Source organism: Plecotus auritus (genome assembly GCF_963455305.1).
Source record: "Plecotus auritus genome assembly, chromosome: 6".
In the NCBI taxonomy this organism is placed as follows: Eukaryota; Metazoa; Chordata; class Mammalia; order Chiroptera; family Vespertilionidae; genus Plecotus; species Plecotus auritus.
In genome coordinates this window covers 122,589,270-122,614,125 of record NC_137773.1, presented here as the reverse complement: position 1 = coordinate 122,614,125, position 24,856 = coordinate 122,589,270, and the positions used below count along the sequence as shown (strand labels likewise).

The window sequence follows — 24,856 nt, the reverse complement described above, 5'->3', positions numbered from 1 at the left end:
ACGACACTTCTTCTCAAGTGGTCAATAACACTTTATTCATTGCACACCCACGCTTACAGCAGCATCAATCACCAGCGCCAGACGGCGGAAGCAACCCAAGTATCCACCAATGTATAGATGAATAAAGTGTGACATACAGACACAGCGCTATCACCCAGCTTTAAGGAGGAAGGAAATTCTGACACGTGTTCCAACATGGATGAAACTTAAGGACATTATGCTAAGTGAAATAAGCCAGTCACAAAGGTCAAACGTGGTATGATGCTAGAGTAGTCAAATTCACAGACTGAGAGTATAATGGCAGTTTCCAAGGGCTGGGACAAGGGGAAATGGGGAGTTGTTTGGGGGTTCAGAATGAGTCACCTCAAGATGTGCCTCTGTGGTATGTGGGTGGTTTTGAGCTAAAGGCAATTTTAGCCTCAGGCTCAAGAGAAACTTCCTAGAAGAATTTGAATTACAAGTCTTGCCCCTAAGAGATGATCAGGGATCAGTCTTCTGACCTATCCATAGGGCAGGGCAAACTTCCATTAATTCAACATCTGCTCTCATCATCCTGCAGTGACCCTTTGAGCCCCCACGGCCCCTCACCTCAGCCCTAGCTCAGGATGTCTTATATACCCATGTTCCCTTTCTGTCTCTGAACCTCTCATGCATGTATGGTCTCTGACTCTTATGTATGCAAGGTCCCCATACAGATGCATGGTCCCCATAAAAATAAATGTATTTTCTCTTGCTAATCAGTCTCAAGTCTATTTGACTATTAGAACAGCCAGAAGAACCTTGAGGGTGGAGGAAAGTGTCTTCTGCTCCCACAGTGTCTAATGGGTATGAAGCTTCAGTTAAGGAAGATGGAGAAGTTCTGGAGATGGTGGTGGTGACAGTACCACAATATAAATGTACTGTGGACGAAAGGGGCCATATGCTAACCTGACAAGCTCAGGGAAGGCCTGCATGGTGGTCTTGCAAACTCAGAGACCTAAAGTAACCACAAAGGATGGTCTGAAATTAAACTTTAACTAAAAGAGTTGTGGTGGGTAGTTACGTCCTAGGCCGGTATCTTCACTGACAAGGTCAACCTTTACCTTAACTGAGCCTATCTTTTTGCATCTATGATAACATACCCTTGAAATGTCTGGGTAACCTGTAACTTCCTTTTTCCGGACCCTTGGGGCACAACCTAATGTGCCTGGGCACCAGGACAGAGACCACAAATTCCTTCATTGTTATTGTTATTATGTTCATTGTTGACTGTGAACTATCCTGCACCCACCAGTATGTATCTATCATTTTACTTTTATCCAATCCCAGAGGTTTCCCCGTTTTGCTTTCTCCTGCCTCCTTAATCCATCACCAAAGGATTTCATGTAACCCATCTAGGTCCCCTCCTTTGATTGCTATGTATAAAAATAGATGAAAAACCGTCATTTTCTGGAGCATTATCCCAATCCATTGAGATCCTGCTTCCTGGCAATTGTCCACAGTTTGGCTCAAATAAACTCACAAAAATTCTTTACAGGTTTGAATGTTTTTACATTAATAGTACTTAATGCCAAAAAAGGGAAACTTAAAAATGGTTAAATCATAAATTTTATATGTTTATTAGAGGCCTAGTGAACGAAATTCGTGCACGAGGTGGGGGGGGGGGTCCCCTCAGCCCAGCCTGCACCCTCACCAATCCTGGTCCCCTCAGGGGATGTCCAACTGCCGGTCTAGACTGGCAGTCGGACATCCCTCTCACAATCCTGGACTGCTGGCTCCTAATCGCTCACCTGCCTGCCTGCCTGGTCTCCCCTAACTGCCCCCCAACCCCTGCCGCCGGCCTGATCACCCCTAACTGCCCCCACCTGCTGGCCTGGTCGCCCAAACTGCTCCCCCTGCCAGCCTGGTCGCCTCTCACGGCCCCCCCGCCGGCCTGGTCTCCCCACACAGCCTGCTTGTTCAGTCATTTGGTCGTCCCTTGGACTGGCCCTGGACGGCTGGGGGGCTGAGGGGACTGGGGGACTCCAGAGGCAGGCGCGCTGGCGGGGCTGAGGGGACTGGGTGCCGCCATCTTGTGGCTGTGGGCGCTGCCATTTTTGAGGGTGTGGCAGTCAATTAGCATATTCCCTCCTTATTGGCTGTGTGTCGCCATCTTTGTGAGGGCGTAATGGTCAATTAGCATATTCCCTCTTTATTAGATAGGATTTTACCACAATAAAAAAGTAAATAATATGCCCTGGCTGGGTAGCTCAGTTGGTTGAAGCATCTGCCCGTACACTGGAAAGTCACGGGTTCGATTCCAAGTCAGGGCACATACTTAGGTTGTGGGTTCGATCCCTGTTCGGGACATGTGCAGGAGGCAAATGAACATGGATGTTTCCCACTCGCTCTCCTCTCTCTTCCTATCTTTCTAAAATCAATAAAGGTATGCCCTGGGTGAGTACAAAAATAAAAAAAAGAAATAACTAAAATTTTAAGTGAAAAATATGTGCATTCATATTTTTAGTAACTTTAGAAGTTTGAGAGGTAAAAACAAGGTTTTGGAGACTTAAGGGACATTTGCTCATCCAAACTTTGAATAAAAAAAGCAGTTCCTTTCCTACTTCCCAACACCCCAAAATTCAATCACAAAAACACTCCTTTGCATTTATAATTAGTTTTACTTAAATTACAACAATGTTATTTAAAACTTTAAAATCACAGAAAAGGAAATCTCTTCTGACCTATTAAGAAAGACTGAAGTATGTTGGGGGAAATGATCCATCCTGTACACAAAAGAAAATATCATTAAGAAAGGAGTACTGTAACTCATGGATTACTAGCAATACAACATTACTGATACACTGATCATCATTAGGAGAAATGAAATGCCATATGCACTTGGACCATCAAATGGAAAGTTTAACTCTATAAGTTTCCCCCACATTAAATTATATTTTATAAAAAACACTGTTGATGTAAGAAACATGCAAACCTGTGCGGGGGGGGGGGGGGGGGGGGGATTTTAAGCCAAGTTTATTTGTTCATTTTCACGTTCACTTCTCGGCCTTTCGGCTAAGCTCAAGTGAAGTACTGCTCAGTGACATCCTTGGCCTGAGATTGCCACAGTCTACCCTACACAACTGCAACCAACACCTCCCCAGGGCTCCCCTCCCCCTGATTTCAGAGGCCTACCATTCCCCTAGCTTCCTGTCATCAGCCTTCATTAGGCTGACCTGGTGTAGAGCACAAAGGGCCACCACCACCTGACAGGCAGGCGCATCCCAGGTGATGCAAGGGCACAAAGATGGGCAGGGCACTAAATCCATCTAAAAGTCCAGATGCTTCTGCAATTTGAAATGCCATTCATTTAACTTGATGGTTTAGTTTTGCAAACTGCTACATGAGGGTTTCTATCAGTCGTTTAGACAATGTGAAATAGCCCCTCAGCATACAGGGTTGTCAGACTATGACCTTTCACTCATAAAAGGAGTGAAATGTAAAGAATTTTTAAAGTTTATTTAGGCCAAACTGACAACTTGCTGGGAAGCAAGACGTCAAATGCTCTGGAGAATCAGCCTGCAGTTTACAGTATGCATTTGAAATTAATGAGGGGACTTAGGAAAGATTACATGAAGGAGGGAGAAAGCAAGGTGGGGCGGATTGGACTACACGACAGTAAGACTAGGTGCTCTCCTAAGGGTGGTTATGCCTTTGGGGGGATCACTCCTGGCATTTTAAAGGCATGTTAACCTAGATGCACAAGAACAATGGATGGGGCTGGCTTAAAAGCGCCCACTATAGAAGGTACCGGCCTGGGAGTGACTGCCCACCATGACCTGTCCAGTTGGGAATTCATGATTTACTACAGAACCCCTTTTTGTCCACAAAAGGTGCAGTTAGAAGACCAGTTTTATACACTCACAAAAGCCTCACCATAAACCAGATCAAACAAAACGGAAAGCATCATGACACACGCAGCATGTCTCGCCAGCTCTTTAACATGCCACTGCCAATCAACCTATGACATGATATTGAAATATGAAAAAGAAAAGAGTATGTCTCACAAGAAAGCACATAAGTAATTTTCACAAAATCACAAATCTATTAAGTGCTGAAAGCCAGATCTGAGCCCAGACAATGTGGTTCCAGTCCTGGTTAAGCCCATCATCCTGGAATAATTAACAATGCTCCCTTTTACTCCCAAATGTGCTTCAGTTTTACGGATACGATACAAAGTCCTCCTACTCATGGTGTGAGTGACATGGACCTGACTGCCCTGTTGTCCCCGCTGACTCTCCCGGGACTCATGGAGGAGCCAGCAGCCCTGCACAGCCAGCTCCTTACTGCATGGTGCCAAGTGGCCCAAACAAAGCCTCGTTGGGAAGCACAAAATGGAGGAGCACGAACCCCTGACCACGGTTCCCAGCGAAGCGGAGGAAATGTCCCGGCCTGTGGGGAGTCTGTTGTCTACATTTGTCTTGGGAACACTGACTTGGCTACTTGTACGGAATAGATGACTTCCCATGACACCCCACTTTCCCACTTAATAATTCTCTCCTGAGAATTAATTAATCCCCAATAATTAATTACTTTTCATTGTGACCCAAAGAAAATGGTCTAAAAGGCCATCTGCCATCACCTTAAGCTCTGGTACATTAGTCCAGCGCCAACCAAAACAGGTAGTAAGAGAATCTTCAGAAATGTGGGAATGTACAAAAGGAAGCAAAGCAACATGAACATGTGACCTTGAAGAGAAGACAGGTTAGCAGCAGGTCATGAAGCACAGAAACACAACGGTGTTCTAAATGGAACTGGCCGCCCTGCACTCAGAGCCCTGATCCTCGGGGTCACCATGCTGCTCATCCCCACAACCTCCCACCCCAGCCACCAGTGGGGGCACAGAGGTGGCTACCTCATGCAAAACCAGCCCAACTTTCAGCCGACCAGCAACCCGAACCTGGGTGCAAAAGGATGAGACAGACCGGGGAGATTTTCTTGTTACTAGAACTGTAACTTTCTGAGACAGAAGCTGGATGATGTGTGCGGGGCAGGGGCTGGAGGGGGCATGGGAATGGACAAGTCATAGGCAGGCAGAAGTTACAAAGAGATGTTAACATGAGTAAGCGGCCAGTGAATGGAACAGAAAAGCACAGAGAAGCCAGCATCAAGGAAGACTGGTCTTGAGTTCTAATATGAGTTGCTTTCAATAAACTTTTTTCCCGCCCTGGAGGCAAGTCCAAGGTCTCACACCCTCTCGCTCAGGGACAGTACATAGCCTTCATTACCTTTCTGCTATATGGCAAAGGGCAGAAGCCAGCAATGGGGACCCAGCAGGGAAATCAGGGGTCTTGTCCAGGGCATCCCCTTAACAGCGCCGATCTTTCTCCTATCCCATCACCACCACTGAGTGCATTTTAGTTCAGCGACTATAAACCTGTTTTCAGGGACAGTCTTGTTACACCTGTTGTCCCAGTGAAATTATTCACAGTGCTCAAGCTCACACTCAAAAGTATCCCAATTTGGCAATAAAATATATAGTCACCCTAATTTTAGTTCAAGCCCCCATCATCTCCCATTTTATGTACCACTGGAGGGAAAAAACTGTCAACCAATCTATGACATCCAGTTTTCAGAGATACTGAAATGTGAGAAAGAAAGGGAGTCTTAGATGATGTATTATAGAAATGTACACCTGAAACCTATTGTATTAACCAATGTCACCTCAATAAATTCAATAAAAAATAAAATAAAACTATAAATGAATCAGAAAACAAAGAAGAAAGTGAGTCTTGTAATAAAATGTTAAGTGTTAAAGAACACAAAGGTAATCAGGGTCGAAGGCAAAATCTGAATGCAGGCAACCTGGCTGAAGTCCTGCTTACAGCCTATTATCCTATATCAGTGGTCGGCAAACTCATTAGTCAACAGAGCCAAATATCAACAGTACAACGATTGAAATTTCTTTTGAGAGCCGAAAACCGACTTCTGCGCATGGGCCACGAAGTTTCAATAGCACTGTACGTGTGCGCCCTCACGTGGTATTTTGTGGAAGAGCCACACTGAAGGGCCAAAGAGCCGCATGTGGCTCACAGAGCCGCGGTTTGCCAACCACTGTCCTATATAATAAAAGGCTAATATGCAAATCGACCAAACGGTGGAATGACCAGTCGCTATGACACTCACTAACAACCAGGGGGCAGATGCTCAATGCAGGAGCTGCCTCCTGGTGGTCAGTATGCTCCCACAGGGGGAGCGCCACTCAGCCGGTAGGTGGGCTCACGGCTGGCGAGTGCAGCGGTGGTGGCAGGATCCTCTCCGTCCTCCGCAGCAGCACTAGGGATGTCCGACTGCTGCGGGGAGTGGGCCTAAGCCAGTAGGCATACATCCCCTGAGGGGTCCTGGACTGCGAGAGGGCACAGGCCAGGCTGAGGGAGCCCCCCGCCCCCCGAGGCTTCTAGTGCTGGCATAATTACTCATGGCACTGAGTCGCTGGGAGTCCCCCAAATGATCTCCATTCTGTCATTCCTCCAACCCAATGAGCAACATGCAGAAAGATACCCTAACGCACAAAACTGCCCTGGACATCCCAACATCTAAAACCCTTCAATGGCTCCCCACTGCCCTCAGAACAAACCCTAACTCCATTTCCAGATTCACAGAATTTTGCCCCTGCTTATGTCTCCAGCCTCCTGTCTCACTGGTCCCCCACCTCAAACCCCACATGGCAGCCCCGAGGCTCCCCAGTGCCCTGGAGTCACAGGCGTGGGACAAGACAGCCCAGGAATGGAAATGGGACAAGCACGTGTGGAAAGCTTACAGGCTTATTCTTGTGTTTTGCCATGTCTCCAATATCAATTCAACTTTACGCCAAATCCTTCCAATTTCTAAAATAATAATAAATTTTAAAGGTGAACATTAGAAATCTTCTATTCATGACTAATGCCTAAGTGCTATTCATTTGGAATAATTTCTAGAAAAGGGACACAGCTGGCCACATAATCAGCATGCTGATCAGGGTCTGAGCTCAGGCCACCGGGAAACACCACCCTCCGTTACCATTACCAAGTCTACCCTGCAGAACAATGCAAGTTCAAATTCCTCCCGCGTTCCTGCAACCCTGAAGCCACCTTCGTGCTGGGCAGGCAGTGAAGGGCATGTACCAGAGCCCTTTGGGACAGGTTGTGATTAGTTTGTTCTTCACATGTCCCCCCACCTCAAATCTTTGACGCACATGAGGTCCAGAGCCGTGGCTACTAAGTCAACACCAGGATGTGCAAACGTTTCTGGAATGAGCAACAGCAAGGATGGTGCAACTGAGCTGCCTGCCCCCGTGGCCCTCCCCGCTGCCACCCTGAGCCTCATCAGACCTTGGCGCCATCTGTGGAACAGTGTCCCGCAGGGAGGGCATCAGGGGCAGCTTCGCTGGTGACGGCTTTGTCACCAATCCCCTCTCAGCCCCAGGACTTGAACTCTCTACACCTCAGGTTCCCCGGGTGTAAACTGAGAATAATCACCTCTGTCTCACATGGTTGTTGCCAGGATCAAATGAAATAAAACAGAAACACCAAGCCAATGCCTAACCCTGATATGGCAGCAACAATAACTGTTTATCCATTTGGGAAATGAAAATTATTCTAGTTTAATAAACCTTTTAAAAATGCAAATTTAGCTTCAAATCCACTGCGAGAAATCATCAATGAGCCCACCATCTAACCATAATGCCAAATGTCATATACATCATCTGACTTAATCTTCGTGACCATCTGTGAGAATTATGCCCTTTCAGAGGAAAGCTAATTGAGGTTTTATCAAGTTCAATAATTTGCAGAGCAAGAACCAGAATTTGAACTTGGTTCTATTTGAACATAGAACTCATTCCCTTTTCTCCTCTGTTACTGTTTCCCAGACCCCAAAGCCAGGGAAGGGGAGAGTCGAGCAAGGGCCTGTGGTGGACAGCTGCTCAGTGGTGATAGCACAACACCTGAGTCAGCACAAACCCAGCACTCGGGGCGAAGGGAGGGGAAAGGTAAGCATTGTGTAACAAAATGTCAGCCCAAACAGGATCCTTTGGCAATCTAGCTTAATGCTTTAATAGCAGAAGTGGCTTATCAGCAAAGGCAGGTGACTAGCTGCACTGTCATTTTTTTTTTAATATATTTTATTGATATTTTACAGAGAGGAAGGGAGAGGGATAGAGAGTTAGAAACATCGATGAGAGAGAAACATCAATCAGCTGTCTCCTGCACACCTCCTACTGGGGATGTGCCCGCAACCAAGGTATGTGCCCTTGACCGGAATTGAACCTGGGACCCTTCAATCCGCAGGCCGACGCTCTATCCACTGAGCCAAACCGGTTTCGGCTGCACTGTGATTTTAAGCGAGTGGCTATGTGAGCCCCTTGTGCCTCTGTTCCCTGACCTGCAACGTGAAAGCAGTACAATCCCTCCTGCATTAATGCTGTAAGGGTTAAGAAACAATGTGCAGGAATAGTTCTGCACAGCCTGTCGCAGAGGAAATGAATACTCCTGTAATTATTATGAAAGCCCTTTCACAACTGGACTTCCTACGGCCCCTTCCTCCCTCACTCGCCTAAGTTACCTGGATGGTCCCTCACGTTGTTACTCACCTGCACTGTCCAGAGCAAACCGTCGGCAAAGGCCCCTCTAGCTCCCCTGTTCTCTCTCCTCTGCCTACGCGCGCAGTCCACTCTGTCTGGAATGCCTCCCGCCTCACCTTCTTCACCAGACTAACTCCTGGTATTATCTCCTAAAATTTCATTAGTGTACTGATTTTATCATTTGCTCAAACATGTACACATCTCTTAAGTTCTTCAGACAAAACTTTCCCATCAAATAAAAGAAAGCAATGTATCAACTGACAACTCCAGATTGAGTAGTAAAAAGAGTTGAAGGACGAATGATCTGAGGTTACTTATGCAATTTCTTTCCCTCCCCAAAATACAAGGTATTTCAGTGACTTTCTGGGCACTGTGCCGGCAGAACTGGGCCAGGGTACAAGGGCAGCAAAGTTCTCCCTCCTGTGGGCCTGTGAGCGCCACCACCCACCATAACAGAATGTTTCATTTACAGGAAACAAAACCAATCTGACCCAGGAGCTATGCCTTCGAGGACTTCCCCACACAGGTTAATAGCTGAGCGTCTACATTATCTGAGACAGGTTTTCTTTTCTAACAGCAGCAATCATAGCTGTACTTTATTTCTGAAAAAAAAAAAAAAGTCACATCTTTCTTTTCTAGGCAAGAAGGCAGGTACAGGTGAAGTCACAACCTCAGTGTGGCTCCACAGCCTCGTTTAGCTGATAAGAACTTGCACATGACCTTTAGTCCTTCCCTCTAAAGACTGACACACATCAACCTCCACCGCCCACTTCCGTGAAGGGCAGACAGAGAAGCTGCAGCCACCCATTCTGAAGTTTAAAGTTTCCTTCAACAACATACACCTCTCTCCCAGTTCCGGACAGAAGCTCTGGGCTCTGTGGAGAAGCATAAAACAAGGACTCCAAGGCTGGGGCCTGGCGGGAGTTTCCCACAATGCCTCTCTCCGGTCCTCTGACAGAACAGCTCTGCGGACTTCACCCAGCTGTACCAGAGGCAACAAGACCACATTCAGAATCACAATTAACCATCTAAACGCAGCACCCTCACCAAGATGTCCGCTAAACCGTGAGCGACGGAGCAGGTGCATCTCATGCCATAGCTGTGCCTGCTGTATTACGCTGCCTTGTACCACAGTGCCCTGTTCTGGCTGACTATTTGGACTATTCAGGGTCTATCTGCCAGAATTTGGGTCTGTGAGAAGATGCCTAACCATGTAGATCTAAACTTTGCCCTAAAAAGTTTCAAAGCCAGCCTAGCTGGATCCAAATAGAGTGCACAGCAGTCAGGAGCATGCCTGCTGATGGGCAGCCAGCACTGGGATTCAGACCCAGCTGTGGTTCACTAACTAAACAGCTTTGGGCAAGTCACTAAGCCACTCTAAGCTCTTAAAAACACCTTATCAGACCCTACAAGTCTCCACAAGGCCTGACCCCTGCTGACCTCTCAGAGAACTACCTGTACTGCCATCTTCCCCTCTAACTGCCTGGACATGCTGGCTCATTCCCACCCCAGGGCCTTCACATTGCTGTCTTCTCTGCCTAATGCACTCTTCCCCAGTTTCACCTGGCTGGCTACCTTCATTACTCAGTCTCAGCTCAAATGTCAAAAAGTCAGCGCGAGGATCTCGTAAACGTAATGTTGAGTTATGTGAGTGCATGTTATAGAATTCCACTTACATTAAGTAAAAAAGGAACAAAACAAGTGTATGGTTGGTATAAGTTAGGGGAGTAGTCACCCTTTTTAGGGGGAAAGTAGTGAAAGGAAAGAACACAGGGGGTTCCCTGAGTTACTGCTAAATGATTCTTTTCTTGATCTGGATTTGGTTACCTGGGCATGTTCAGTCTGTGAACTCACTGAGCTGTTCATTTATAACATACTAGAGGCCCGATGCATGAAATTCGTGCAAGGGGCTGGTCCCTGCCGCCACGGCCTCCTCTTCCTCGGCCCCCGCCCACCGTGGCAGCCAACTCGGCCCTCACAGCCCTGGCTTCGTCCAGAAGGTCATCCAGAAGGACGTCCAGTCTAATTAGCATATTACACTTCTATTATTATAGATATTTAGTATGTGTATTATATTGCAATAAAAAAATTAAACCAAAACCAGAAAACTACCTCATCAAATTGGTTTCCTTAATCATCTAATCTATACCACCCTACTGGCTAAGATATTCCTTCTCGATCCCGTGACCATTTTGTTTTCTTCATAGCATTTGTCATTGGCTGAAGCCATCATTATTATTTATGTATGTATGGTCTAGCCCAGTGGTCGGCAAACGCATTAGTCAACAGAGCCAAATATCAACAGTACAACGATTGAAATGTCTTTTGAGAGCCAAATTTTTTAAACTTTAACTTCTCCTAACGCCGCTTCTTCAAAATAGACTCGCCCAGGCCGTGGTATTTTGTGGAAGAGCCACACTCAAGGAGTCAAAGAGCCGCAAGTGGCTCGCGAGCCGCAGTTTGCCAACCACTGGTCTAGCCATTCCCCACTCCCATTAAAATAAAGTATGTGGCCGAGGGCTCTGCCTGCCTTGGTCACCACGCCCAAATCTCAGCACCTGGAACAGTCCTGTTCTACCTACAGGCCAAGTACAAAACTATATGTAAAATAAGAAATGGCTAAAGGACATAACATCAATCAAAAATCAAAACAGTAAAGCCAGTAAAGGAAATAAAAATTTTCAATGGCATTAGCATTAGGAAAATGTGTCAAATGCTAAATTTAACTATGGGGAGGGGCTAGATGAAGTGTCATACTATGGGTTACAGTTACTTCTCAAAGCAGACACTAGTTCTTTTATCTCTGTATACCCAACAGTTTTGCACAAGGCCTGGTACAAAATGGGTCTGAGCCAAGAGTGGTAACAGATTTCTGAGATACCTGGTGAGGATTCTTAAGTTTTGTGGAAAAGTGGGTGATGTTCAATTGTACATAATGGGTAGGCACACATCCCAGAAGACTTAGATGGAGGAGAACTAAGAAGCATCCAAGCCCAGCTGGAGTAGCCAAGTTGGTTAAGTGTAGTCCTATGCACGGAAAGGCTGCTGGTTCAATTCCCGGCCACGGCACATACCTGGGTTTGATCCCCAGTCAGGGAGTGTATGGAAGGCAGCCCATCGATGTTTCTCCTCTCTCTCTCTCTCTCGCCATGTCCTCAGGTGAAGATTTAAAGAAAAAAAAAATGAAGTATCCAAGAATGTGAAGAGTTCCTTACAAGTCACAAGCGATACTCATCAATTTTTTGGGGGGAGGGCCCCCAATTCCAAGATGTTTATAAAGAAAATAAAACTGTGTAGCAGTGCTAGTGAGATGGATGTAATATAGTTACTACTGGTATGCAGACTATCATACATAAGTCAGTTATATAATAAAGTAGGCTTTTCTGAATGTGTATGTTAAAAATTGACAAATTACTTAGTTTACCTGTTTTTGCTTACGTAGACACATTTGTGTAATTAAAATTAAGTACATATGAAAAGTTAAATTTCACAGAAGTTTTCTACTGTAATTTTAAATATATACTGAATAGGTCTAGTAAATGCATACATTCACCAAGTCACACCACCCAACAACAGAACCAATTACAGCACATGCCCATGGGCTCCTGGATTTAAATATCCTATCTAATAAAAAAGTAATATGCAAATTAACCATCACTCTGCTACAGCCACAAGCCACGCCCACAAGCCAATCAGGAGTGAACGTTCAAATAAACCCAACCAAGATGGCTACGGCCACAGAGAGCAAGAGGGAGGCTTGGGTTTCCCCGGCAATGGAGGAAGCCAAGCATTCTGCCTGCCCTTGCCGGCCTAGGCCTCCACTCAAGGCTACAAAGTTTCAATGATAGAAGATACATAAACCCAAACAGAAATGGCGGCAGCCACGGAGCTGGAAAGAGCAGGAGGCTAGGGTTGACCCCGGCGATGGAGGAAGCCAAGCTTTCCGCACACCCTGGCCAGCCCAGGCCTTGCTTAAGGCTACAAAGTTTCAATTATAGAAGATACATAAATCCCAATAGAAATGGCTGCCGCCATGGAGCAAGCAGAAAGCTTGGCTCCACTCCAGGCTACAAAGTTTCAATTGTAGAAGATAAAGAAACCCCAGATCCCAGGGCCTCCACTTGGGTCGCCAGGGGGCATGGCCGGCCTGCAAACCACCACAGGCCCCTCACCCAGGCCACCCCATGCCCCAAGGGAACCCCCACCCTGATCCGGGACACCCTTCAGGGCAAACCAGCTGGCCCCCACCCATGCACCAGGCCTCTATCCTATCTAATAAAAGAGTAATATGCAGATTGACCATCACTCCAACACACAAGATGGCTGCCCCCATGTGGTGAAAGATCCTGCCCCCATGTGGACACAAGATGGCCACCACAAGATGGCCAGCAGGCGAGGGCAGTTGGGAGGGACAAGGCCTGCAGGGGAGGGCACTTAGGGGTGACCAGGCCTACAGGGGAGGGCACTTAGGGGTGACCAGGCCTGCAGGGGAGGGCAGTTAGGGGAAAACAGGCTGGCAGGGGAGCAGTTAGGCATCAATCAGGCTGGCAGGGGAGTGGTTAGGGGGTAATCAGGCTGACAGGCATAGGTGGTTCGGGGCAATCAGGAAGGCAGGCAGGTGAGCAGTTGGGAGCCAGCAGTCCTGGATTGTGAGAGGGATGTCCGACTGCCCGTTTAGGCCCGATCCCACAGGGCAGTCAGACATCCTTTGAGGGGTCCCAAATTGGAGAGGGTGCAGGCTGGGCTGAGGGACACACACCCCCGTGCATGAATTTCGTGCACCAGGCCTCTAGTGTAGACTATAGTTGTAGATATTTAATATTTATTTATGAAGGTGAAATTACTAGTGTTTTTCCCAACATATGGCCTATTTGCTAAAATGTTAAACAGTGAATTAATAACAAAAAAACCCTGTTAATTTAATTATAAGCAAATCTTGGTTAAAAGCATTTTAAAAGTAACAGTGTTAATTTTCACATTCGACATACGGACCAGAAATTTTGTTTGTTAAATCTAAAGTCCGTTAAATCGAGGTCCACAAAATCAAGAGTGCACTGTATTCTCATCTGCTAAGTCTTCTGTTTACACGATAACAAGTCATCCACAAGTGTGTAAATCAAGGTTACCAGCTGGAATTAAGAGATTGGAGATGTTTACCTAGTCTTCTTGCCAAACCAGGGGTAGCTCTCCCCAGCCAGGTTCTCAAGGGTTGTGTTCAGGCTCCCATTTCTTGGTTAGGCAAGCAAGAAGCCCTACATGTCAGCTAAACACTTGTGTTTCTCTGTACGATTACTTCCTTTGCTTGAGTGTTCATGCCCTAGGCCAGTCGTCAACAAACTGCGGCTTGCGAGCGCAGTTTGCCGCTCTGTTTGACTAATGAGTTTGCCGACCACTGCCCTAGGCCCCAGTTTCTTATCAAGTCAGGCCTACACTCACAGTTAGCACCACAGCTCTTGTTTTCTGTCACACCTAAATAATAAATAGGACTTGATCACCTGGAGGTATTCTCCTCACTCCATATTCCCAGTTATTAGTGATTTTAATTAGACAAAACCACTGCACCTTCAGCTATCCCACCATATTGTCAAGTGCCTAGTAAGGATATCACAGTAATAAGTATTAGCACCTTTTAAATTTACATTAACAAAAAGAGAGAAATGAGAAGTCAGAAAATGAAAGAAAAAAACTTCGCAGATGTCATAATTAGACAAAGCTTAAAGTAACAAAAAATCATTAGTAGCTATCTTTAAATTTTCTTAAAAACTATACTATGCATGTCCTAGTTAAAACTGCACGGGTGCCATTTTGCTTCTCATCACTTAAAAGTGGGAAAATGGACAAGGAAGTGGCCCTGCTGTGGCTCAGCCCCGCACTGTCCTTTCTGTAAAGGAGGGAAGAGATAGGGAGAGAAGTCGAGGGCACTCCTCCAAGCCTCCTCACCAACTCCTACCTCTCCCCAAGGGCCTCCTGATTCCTGCAATCTGGCCATTTGCAGAAGTAAACGCCACAGGACGCCAAGTTCCAGCCGCCGCTATTCAGCACCCCCAGGCCCTCTAGGGCTTTCATTCCCCATGAACAAGGAAAAGTGGACAGGGCCGATGCTCTGATGTGTTTTAGTGACAGAACTGATTTTTACTGAGTTTCTCGCCAGCTCGGCGCCCCCAAGCCTGCAAAAGCGGGCAGCCTGCGCAAAGTTAGGCTGGGGTGGTTTGCAGGCGAGTTCCCACGTGGCCTCTCCCACGCGCTCAGGAGTAGGGACTCTTCAGGAGCTGAACTGGAAAGCGGATCAAGCCTCAGGCTCCAAACCCGGCGGGAGGAACTTTTCCTCAACTTGCAGGGAGCGCTCGGCACCGGGCGGGCGCCTCCGCCGCAGCTCGGGAGCTGCCAGCGCCGTGGGACAGCCGGGCGGCTCACAGGCTGGGACCCCGGGCAACCATCCCTCTCGGCCCCGGCCCGCGCCGCGTAGTAGGTGCGGGTCCCTCGTGCGCCCCGGACGAAGCACCGCGCGCCGCGCACCCGGGACAGGAGGAGGGGACCCGGCAGCAGGCGCCCGCCAGCGCCCCCGCTCACCTGCGACCTGGCCGCCAGGAGCCGGGGCCGGAGCGCCAGGTCTCGCAGAAGCGCCCGCGCAGCCGCCGGGGACGCCATCTTAGCAGGAATGGGGAGTGGGGCCGGAGGCGGGGAGGCCGGGAGGCGGGAGGCGGGGAGGCTGGGAGGCCCGGAGGCGGGAGGTGGTGTGGGGAGGCGGGAGGCGGGAGGCGGGAGGCGGGCCCGCCGTCCCCCTTTGTCCCTCCCCACTCGGCAAGGCCCCGCCCCGCCCCTGCCACGTGCCCCGCGCGGGGTTCCAGGAGCGATCCGGTGGGTGAGCCCTGGCGCCCCTCCTATGCCAGCGGAGGCCGTGGTCCCCCACCCCTGGCCCCAATGCCTAAAGCCGCTTTAGAGGCGGGTGGCCTTCGCGCTGTGCTACGAGGATGCAGTTTTGAGCAAATGCAGATTTCCCCCCCAGCCCTGCGACCATGGGGCTTCTATCGTCCCTGGGGACCTGTGGACAAGGGACTGCTACTCGCTTCAGTGAGGGCTCCAAGGACCTGCCCACGGCTGACACCATATCCCATTGACCTCTGGTCAACTCCTGGGTCACTGAGCCTGGCCTGGCGACATTTGAGCTGAGACTTGAAGGAATAAGGGGAGCACGTGGATCTGATGAGGTTGTTGGAAACCCTCTACACATTAGCAAGCTTTTTTCTTTATCTTTAACGGATGATTAATGCTAAACTATTGAAGGATTCGAAGCCTTGCCGTCACATCTCAAGAGCAGACAGATATTTGGAGTTTACAAACTCTGAACACTGATGTGTAATAAAAATTATTGTGGCAAATACGTTCAGTGCCTGTCAAGCACTTTACAAATATGAACTAATTCAGTCAACATAGCAACCTTTCCAGTAGGTACATGTTAACGTAAATAAATTATATATATATATATATATATATATATATATATATATATATATATATACTGTATATTCAAACCTGTAAAGAATTTTTGTGAGTTTATTTGAGCCAAACTGCCAGGAAGCAGAACCTCAAGGTATTGAGATAGTGCTCTGGAGAATGGCGGTTTTTCACCTTGTTTTAGACATCACAATCAAAGGAGGAGACATAAGTGGGTCACGTGAACTCCACTGGTGATGGATTAAAGAGGCGTGAGAAAGCAAAGCAGGGAAACCTCTGGGATTGGATAAAAACTAAAATGATAGACACATACTTGTTTTACACAGATGGGTACAGGATAGTTAACAATCAATGATTAACATGATAACAATGAGGGAATTGGCCCTGGTGCCATTAGTTGTGCCCTGAGGGGTCCGGAAAAAAAGGGACGTTGCAAGTTACCCTGATATTCCTCAGGTATGTTATTTTAGATGCAAAAAGACAATAGGCTCACTAAAGATCATAGTTGATCTTTGTCAGGGAAGATACTGGCCTAGGACAGGACTGCCCACTATAAACTGCTTTTTAACTAAAAGGTTTTAATTTCAGGCCAGCCTTTGTGGTTACCTTAGGTCAGGGGTCCTCAAACTACGGCCCGCGGGCCACATGCGGCCCACCGAGGACATTTATCCGGCCCGCCAGGTGCCGCTGCCCGTCCTACTTAGCAGCCGACTCGTCCCAGGCCCACAGTGCGCATAGGAATTTGTTCATAGTTGTTTTTTTTCAAACTATAGTCCGGCCCTCCAACGGTCTGAGGGACAGTGAACTGGCCCCCTGTTTAAAAAGTTTGAGGACTCCTGCCTTAGGTCTCTTGAGTTTGCAAAACCGCCACGCAGGCCTTCCCTGAGTTAGTCAGGTTAGCATGTGGCCCCTTTTCATCCACAACAGTTTTGTTTTGTTTTTTAGTTTGAGAACTAAAAAAAAAGCAAACTAAGCCATAAACAAACTCTCAAGTTATTTGGTAACTCAAGAGACAGATTACTCTGCTTTGCCTCCATTGGGTTCCTAAATGTAGAAGAAAAAGCTAACAAATTGTAGGTGCAGGTGTGACTAAATGCTGCTTCCAGAGAACGTGGACACACTGGTGCAAAACCCATTTTCTATGAGGGGTCTAGGTCAGCTGTGACATGCAGAAACGTTGACTAAGGTCAAATAAACAGCTATTCTATGCTTTTTCTCTGTCAAAATTGCAATGTAGACTGCTTGAACAGAGACTGGTGTGGACGAAAGGGGCCACATGCTAACCTGACAAGCTCAGGGAAGGCCTGCGTGGTGGTCTTGCAAACTCAGAGACCTAAAGTAACCATAAAGGATGGTCTGAAGTTAAAACTTTAACTAAAGCAGTTATAGTGGGTAGTCATGTCCTAGGCTGGTATCTTCCCTGACAAGGTCAATCTTTGCCTTAACTGAGCCTATTGTCTTTTTGCATGAACTATAACATAGATAACATATCCTGGAAATGTCAGGGTAACTTGTAGCTTCCTTTTTCCCCCAGACCCCACCGGACACAACCAAATGCCCTGGGCCCTAGAACAGAAACCACAAATTCCTTTCTTCTTATTGTTATGTTAATTGTTGACTGTTAACTATCCTGCACCCACCTACCTAAAAGAAGTATGTGTCTATCATTTTACTTTTTATCCAATCCCAGAGGTATTCCCCCAAACACCCACTTTGCTTTCTCCCGCCTCCCTAATCTATCACCAATGGATTTCTTGTAAACCACTATGTCTCCTCCTTTGATTGTAATGTATAAAACAAGGTGAAAAACAGCCATTCTCCAGAGCATTATCCCAATCCCTTGAGGTTCTGCTTCCCGGCAATTGTCGACAGTTTGGCTCAAATAAACTCACAAAAGTTCTTACAAGTTTGAATGTTTTTACATTAACACTGGCCACAGGCAAATAGTGCTATTGAAAAGCGTTCTGCTGCCTGGTATCAGATTGAAGCACCGAGGTGGATGTAGACAAATCACCTTCAAGTCTTGTCTTGGTGATGTAAAAGCTGCATGATCTTGGGCAAGTTACTTCACAGCCTTAGTTTCTCTGTGGAAAAGGGATTATACTAGTACCTATTTTGCCAAAGAAATGTGTTTTCAAGTTCTTGAGATACCAGTGGCTGTTATCCACCATGCCTTCTTGACTCGACTAAAAAATTTCTTTTTTGTTTGTTTGTTTTTTTAATATCTATATCTGTGAGCCTCAGTTTCTCCATTAGTAAAATGAAGGCCAGGTGTAACAGCATCTTATATGAACTGGGAGTTAACAGTGTAGAGCTTCTCATAAACCTGCACACATTGTTGAGTTCTAAAACTCAATGAACAAACTTTGGATTTAGAACACACTGCCTACTCTGTTTCCTAAATTAATCATCTCAAGAAGGAAAATAAAGAGTAGGCCCACACACCTTCTCTTTCATCCCAGCAGTGGCTGTTAACAGTGAAATAATGTGCTGGTTTTCACATCCACGCTGATTTCTCCAAGGACCTGAGTTGCCAAAGAGGCATGCCATGAAACCCAGCACAAGGGTGGTGTACCCAGCAATTCCAATGGTTATTTGTCATTACCTTTTCTTTTAAGCATAAAAACCGTTTGACAAATACAAACTCATTATAACCCGCAGAATTGAGTAGAATTTTTAAAGAAACAACCCTAATTTTCATGAATAATGTATTTGAGTTCATGCTGCTGCATGTCAGAAATGAAAATCACTATTACGATGATGAAATAAAGGGCATTTATGGATTTTGTTCCGTTATTTTTTAGTGGATTACAAATTTTTGAATTTATAGGCAAAGAAATTTTGGCTTTCATTATGTACACAGGCGATGGCTCTGCTGCTGTTTGTGACAGCCGTTTTTAACCAATGCTTCAGTTGTTCTATTGGCCCAGAAAGAACTGCCATTGTGCTAATGTTATTTTTCCCTCTTCAATATGCATGAACATGATTAATTTTAATGGCATTTTTCAGGAGCTTATTTAAATTATAAGGTGCCCAGAAAAAAGGAATCCACGAGTAAAAGCATCTCTTCTTATAAAACCACAGTGGGCTCAGGAGAAATTCTCACTAAATGCGTGAGGAATTCAGGGGAGGCAAGGCCACAGTGGTGTAGCAGGTCTAAGTCAAGACGAAAAAGAGTGAAGAGAAGGAAGCTCATGAACCAGAGGAGGAGCAGTCAGGGAAGTCAGCAGGGAAGACAGTAGGTGGAGAACAGGAAGTAATGACAGAAACAAGGGAGTGTGGAAACAGATGGAGAAGGTAAGAGCAGAGTGAAGAACATCTACACAAAGGACAGTGGACAGACATGGACTGGAGAGAGAAATGGCACCAGATTATGGGGAAGAAGTTCCCTTCAGAAACAAAACCTACATTCCCTTGCCATCAGTAGCCTGTATTTAGCATTTTCAGTATTATTGAAATGCTTCCTTCTTTTAAATACTAAAATAAAAATTGAAGGAACATTTCATTTCAAGCGTCCTTAGGAAGTAAGCAGTCACAACAATGATCGGACAGAATTGCCTTTTGGAGATTTTTAAAAATGCCTTTGGGGCCATATTCTCTAGAGGTTCTGATTCAGTAGGTGAGTAGGCCCAGGGATCTCTCACCCCACTATCTATTTTTTTTAAATGTATTTTTATTGATTTCAGAGAAGAAGAGAGAGGGAGAAAGAGATAGAAATGTCAATGATGAGAGAGAATCAGCTGCCTCCCGCATGCCCCCCACTGGAGATTGATCCTGCAACCCAGGTACGTGCCCTTAACCAGAATTGAACCTGGGACCCTTCAGTCGGCAGGCCGATGCTCTATCCACTGAGCCAAACCAGCTAGGGTCCCACCATCTATTGTAGATGGTCCACGGTCAAAAATGCCATTAAAATTAATCATGTTTCTGTCATGATCTGGAAGGGGACTTTGAGAAGGCTGGAGGGAGAAGGCAGCCATCATGCAATTCCCTTCTTTCTCATTTTCCTTTCCATTTCTGGCCCACTTTTACTACCCTCCTTAATCTTTCTGCCCAAAGTCTCCATGCTGTGCACTCTGCCTGAAACACCATCCAGTGGTTCACCAGCCTCAGGCTCTCTCTCATCCCTAGAGTATCAGCTCCTTCAGGAAGCCTCTCTCAGAGCAAGGCTGGGCCCTCTCAAGTGGTTATCACAGGGCAATTACTACATCAGCTTCTTGTTTGCTCTTCCTTTAGGGTTTTAAAATCTGCAAGGACAAGGACTGTGTCTTATTCAATGTTTTTATCCTGCTCACAGTACATTGCCTCAAGCAGAAAGGATAAACAGATAAAGAAGAAGGTGATGCAATAATCACCCTTATAAGAAAATTCCGAGTAATTAAGGTCTTGAAATCTGTCAGTGCCTCCCCACAAGGCAGGAAGTTGAGGCCCCTGGAGGGAATAAACTGCCCATTATCACACACTACGCTGGTGGATTTATACACTGTCCCTCAGAGTTCCTAGATGCCTTAGAGATCCATCTCTCTCTCTCTCCCTCTCTCCCCACACACACATTTATTGAACACTTTTAAAATTTTTTCCTTTACAATTACAGTAGACATACAATATTATATTAGTTTCAGGTACAAAATATAGCGATTAGACACATAACTTACAAAGTAAGAGCCCCATTAAGTCTAGTACCACCCTGACACCATACATAGTAATTACAATATTGTTGACTATATTCCCCATGCTGTACCTTAAATCCCCCGTGACTGTTTTGTAACTACCAATCTGTACTTTTAAATCCCTTCACCTTTTCTACCCAGTCCTGAACCCCACTCCCTTCTGGCAACCACCAGCCTGTTCTCTGTATTTATGAGTCTCTGTTTATCTTTTTTATCTTATTCCGTAGATTCCACATATAAGTGAAATCATATGGTATTTATCTTTCTCTGTCTGACTTATTTCACTTAGCATAGTAGCCTCCAAGTGCATCCATGCTGTCACAAATGGTAAGATTCCATTCTTTTTTTGTGTGTGTGTGGCTGAATTAATATTCCATTGTATCTATGCACCATGTTTTCTTTATCCAATAGTCTAATGCTGGGCACTTAGGTTACTGCCGTATCTGAAATATTGTAAATAATGCTGCAATGAAAATGGAGGTACATATCTTTTCAAATTAATGTTTGTGGTTTCTTCAGATAAATACCCAGAAGTGGATTTGCTTGTCAGAAGTAGTTGTATTTTTTTATTTTTTGAGGATCCTCCATACTGTTTTCCAGAATGCTACATAAATTTACAATCCCACCAACAGTGCATGAGAATTTTCTTTCTCCACATTCTCATCAACACTTGTGGTCTTATTTTTAATTTCCCTGATAAATAGTGATGTTGAGCAGCTTTTCATATGTCTGATGGCCATCTGAATGTCCTCTTTGGAGAAATGTCTAGTCAGGTCCTCTGCCAATTTTTAAATTGGACGGTTTGGGTTTTTTAGTCTTTTTTTTTTTTTTTTCTTTTTTGGTGGCTCGTACGGGGATTTTTTTTTAGTCTTAAGTTGTATGTGTCCTTTATATATTTAGGATATTACCCCTTATAGGATGTATCATTGGTGAATACCTACCCTTATTCAGTAGGTTGTCTTTTTATTTTGTTGATGGTTTCCTTCATAATATATTTTCATTTTATGTAATTCAATTCATTTATTTTTTTTTCTTTTGTTTCCCTTTCCTGGGTAGATATTTCCCCAAAAACTATTGCTCAGAAAAATGTCAGAGTTTACTGTGTATGTTTTCTTCCAGTAGTTTTATGGTTTGGGTCTTACATTTAAGTCTTTATTCCATTTTGAGTTTATTCTTGTATATGGTATAAGAAAGTGATCTAGGTTCATTTTTTACATGTGACTGTCCAGTTTTTCCAACCTCATTTATTGAAGAGACTGTCTTTACCCATTGTAGACTCTTGCCTCCTTTGTAATAGATTAATTGACCTTATAGGTGTGGGTTTATTCCTGGGCTCTCTATCCTATTTCATTGATCTATGTGTCTGTTTTTATGCCAGTATTACATTGTTTTGGTTATTATAACCTTGTAGTATAGTTTGATATCAGGTAGCATGATACAGGTAGCATGATACCTCCAACTTTGTTCTTCTTTCCTAAGACTGTTTTGGGCTATTCTAGGTAATTGGTGGCTCTGTATAAATTTTTAGGGTTATTTGTTCTACATCTGTAAACACTGAAATTGGTATTTTGTTAGGGATTGCATTGAATCTGTAGATTGTTTTGTGTATTATGGACACTTGAACAATGTTAATCCTTCTTTGTATCTTTCTTTCCTCAATGTCTTATACTTTTCTGAGTACAGGTCTTTTACCTCCTTGGCTAAATTTATTCCTAGGCATTTTATTCTTTTTCATGCAATTGTTGATTGGATTGTTTACTTAACTTTGCTTCTGATAGTGTATAAAAATGCAACATATCTGAATATGAATTTTGTCTCTTACAGCACTACTGAATTTACTTATTTTAATCTTTTTGGTTGAATCTTTAGGGTTTTATAGTACTATGTTATCTGCAGATAATGACAGTTTTACTTCCTCCTTTCCAATTTGGGTGCCTTTTCTTTTCTTTTCTTTTTTTTTTTTTATCTGATTGCTTTAGCTGGACTTTCAACATTATGTTGATTAAAGGGATGAAAGTGGACATACTTTTCTGTTCCTGATTAAAGGAAAAGCTTTCAGCTTTTCACCATTGAATATGATCTCAGCTGTGTGCTTTTCATTGATGTTGAGGTATATTCCATCTATACCCACTTTGTTCAGAATTTTTATTATAAACCGGAGGCCTGGTGCATGCCTCGCAAAGGTGCACAATCAGGGCCAGGGAGGGACCGCAGGAAGGCTCAAGGGCATGTCTGGCCCATCTCTCCCAGTCCCGATCAGCCGGACCCCAGCAGCAAGCTAACCTACTGGTCAGAGTGTCTGCCCCCTGGTGGTCAGTGCACGTCATAGCGACTGGTCGACGGTAGAACAAATGGTTGGACATTTAGCATATTAGGCTTTTATTATATAGGATGGATGTTGGATTTTATCATATACTTTTTTCTGCTTCTATTGATATGATCACATGATTTTTATCCTTCATTTTGTTTATGAGGTGTATCACATTAATTGATTTGTTGATATTGAATGAACCTTGTATCCCAAAAAAAAAATACCAATTGATCATTTTGCATGATCTTTTTAATGTGTTTCTGAATTTGGTTTGCTAATATTTTGATGAGGGTTTTTGCATCTCTGTTCATCATGGCTATTGGCATATATATATATATATATATATATATATATATATATATAGGCCTGGTGCATGAAATTCATGCACGGGGAGAGGGGGCTCCCTCAGCCCAACCTGCACCCTCTCCAATCTGGGAGTCCTCGGGGAATGTCCAACTGCCAGGATTGGGCCTAAACTGGCAGTTGGACATCCCTCTCACAATCCGGGATCTCTGGCTCCTAACCGCTCACCTGTCTGCCTGCCCTAATCACTCTACCTGCCTGCCTGATCCCCCTAACTGCCCTCCCCTGCCGGCCTGGTCACCCCCTATTAGCTTTCTTTTTTAATCTTATCCCCTTCATACACAATGATGTTTGACTTCCTTATTGGCTTCTCCCTCTCACACAATTTTTCTCTCTCCTTTATGTAACACTTTTTTCTACTGACTCATCATTTATAAACTTTTCTTTCCTCCTTATTTCCTACTTCTGTTCCATCATCCTTCTTCCCATCTTTCTTCTACCCTTCCTCCCTCCCCACATTCCTTCTTTCCTTTATCTTTACCCCTGCCCTCCCTCCCCTTTTCCTTCCTTCCCACCTTAATTTTTTTCTTCACTTCCTCCCTTGGACCTGCTTTGCTCCCTCCCCCCCCCCCCATTTCTTCCTTCTTCCCATTCTCCTTTTAAGCTCTACCAGCTCCCCTTTCTTCCCTCCCTCTTTCTCTCTCATCCTACCTTTCCTATACATTCTTCTCTACTTACTTCCACTGTTTTAATATCTATCTATCTACCTGCATAATTATTCACTATCATTTATCTTTTTTCTTTTCTGACTCCTGCTTTTAAAATCTGTCCCCAGTACACAACTATACTTGATTTTCATTATAGCTCCTACAGTTCACTCATACATCCTCTTTCCTTCTTTAACTCTGCTCTCTACTGACTCCTTTATAAAGTTCTTCCCTCCCTCCTTCCCTTCTTTTTTTTTTTTTCACCAAGCAATTCTATTGGTTTAAGATGAGCTGCATATAAAGCCTTCTGCAGGGTGAAGGGTGGGAGGCCCAGGGGTGTGGCCAGGTCATCTGTCCAGAAGTTGTGTCCCCATTTTTGGTATCTCTGGGGTGGAGGAGAGAGAATGGGTAAAACCAGAGAGAGAGAGAGAGAGAGAGAGAGAGAGAGAGAGAGAGAGAAGTCATATGTGTCTGAGAGAGAGAGAATGTATATGTGTCTATAGAGAAACAATAGTTGTGTATGTGTCTATGAGAGAGAGAGAGGATCTGAAAGATACGGCTCTGGGTGTGTTTCTGTGTAAGAAATGGGGAGAGAAAAAGATTGAAAAGAAGGGAAAAAAGGAGAGACAGACCCTACCTTCCCTTAGGGAACCCCCTTCTCCTTGTCATGTTGTCATCAACCCCAGCACTGAGTCAGCTGGGGTAGGGCGACCCCATTTGCCCTTCTCCATCTTGTGCTTCTCCTGTGTCTGGGGCTTGTCCTCTGGATGCCTTTGTCCTCTCATCAAGAGTCACCTCGTGAGCCCCCACCTTGTGGGCCTGAGGGGTGAGA

General features: G+C 45.2%; 1 protein-coding gene across 2 annotated transcripts in view; it reads right to left on the bottom strand.

Moving 5' to 3' along the window:
* Positions 1-15,262, bottom strand: part of SUCLG2 (succinate-CoA ligase GDP-forming subunit beta) — a 257,605-nt gene extending 242,343 nt beyond the window's left edge. Inside the window, exon 1 of one of the 2 annotated variants that reach the window (XM_080676555.1) lies at positions 15,149-15,262. In XM_080676555.1, coding sequence (XP_080532681.1) covers positions 15,149-15,226 — 78 coding nt within the window. In that variant the 5' untranslated portion in view covers positions 15,227-15,262. Of the gene's footprint in view, positions 1-14,528; positions 14,748-15,148 lie in introns of those variants that run through there. The other variant, XM_080676556.1, reaches the window with a different exon arrangement.
* Between the last annotated feature and the right edge of the window lie 9,594 nt (positions 15,263-24,856).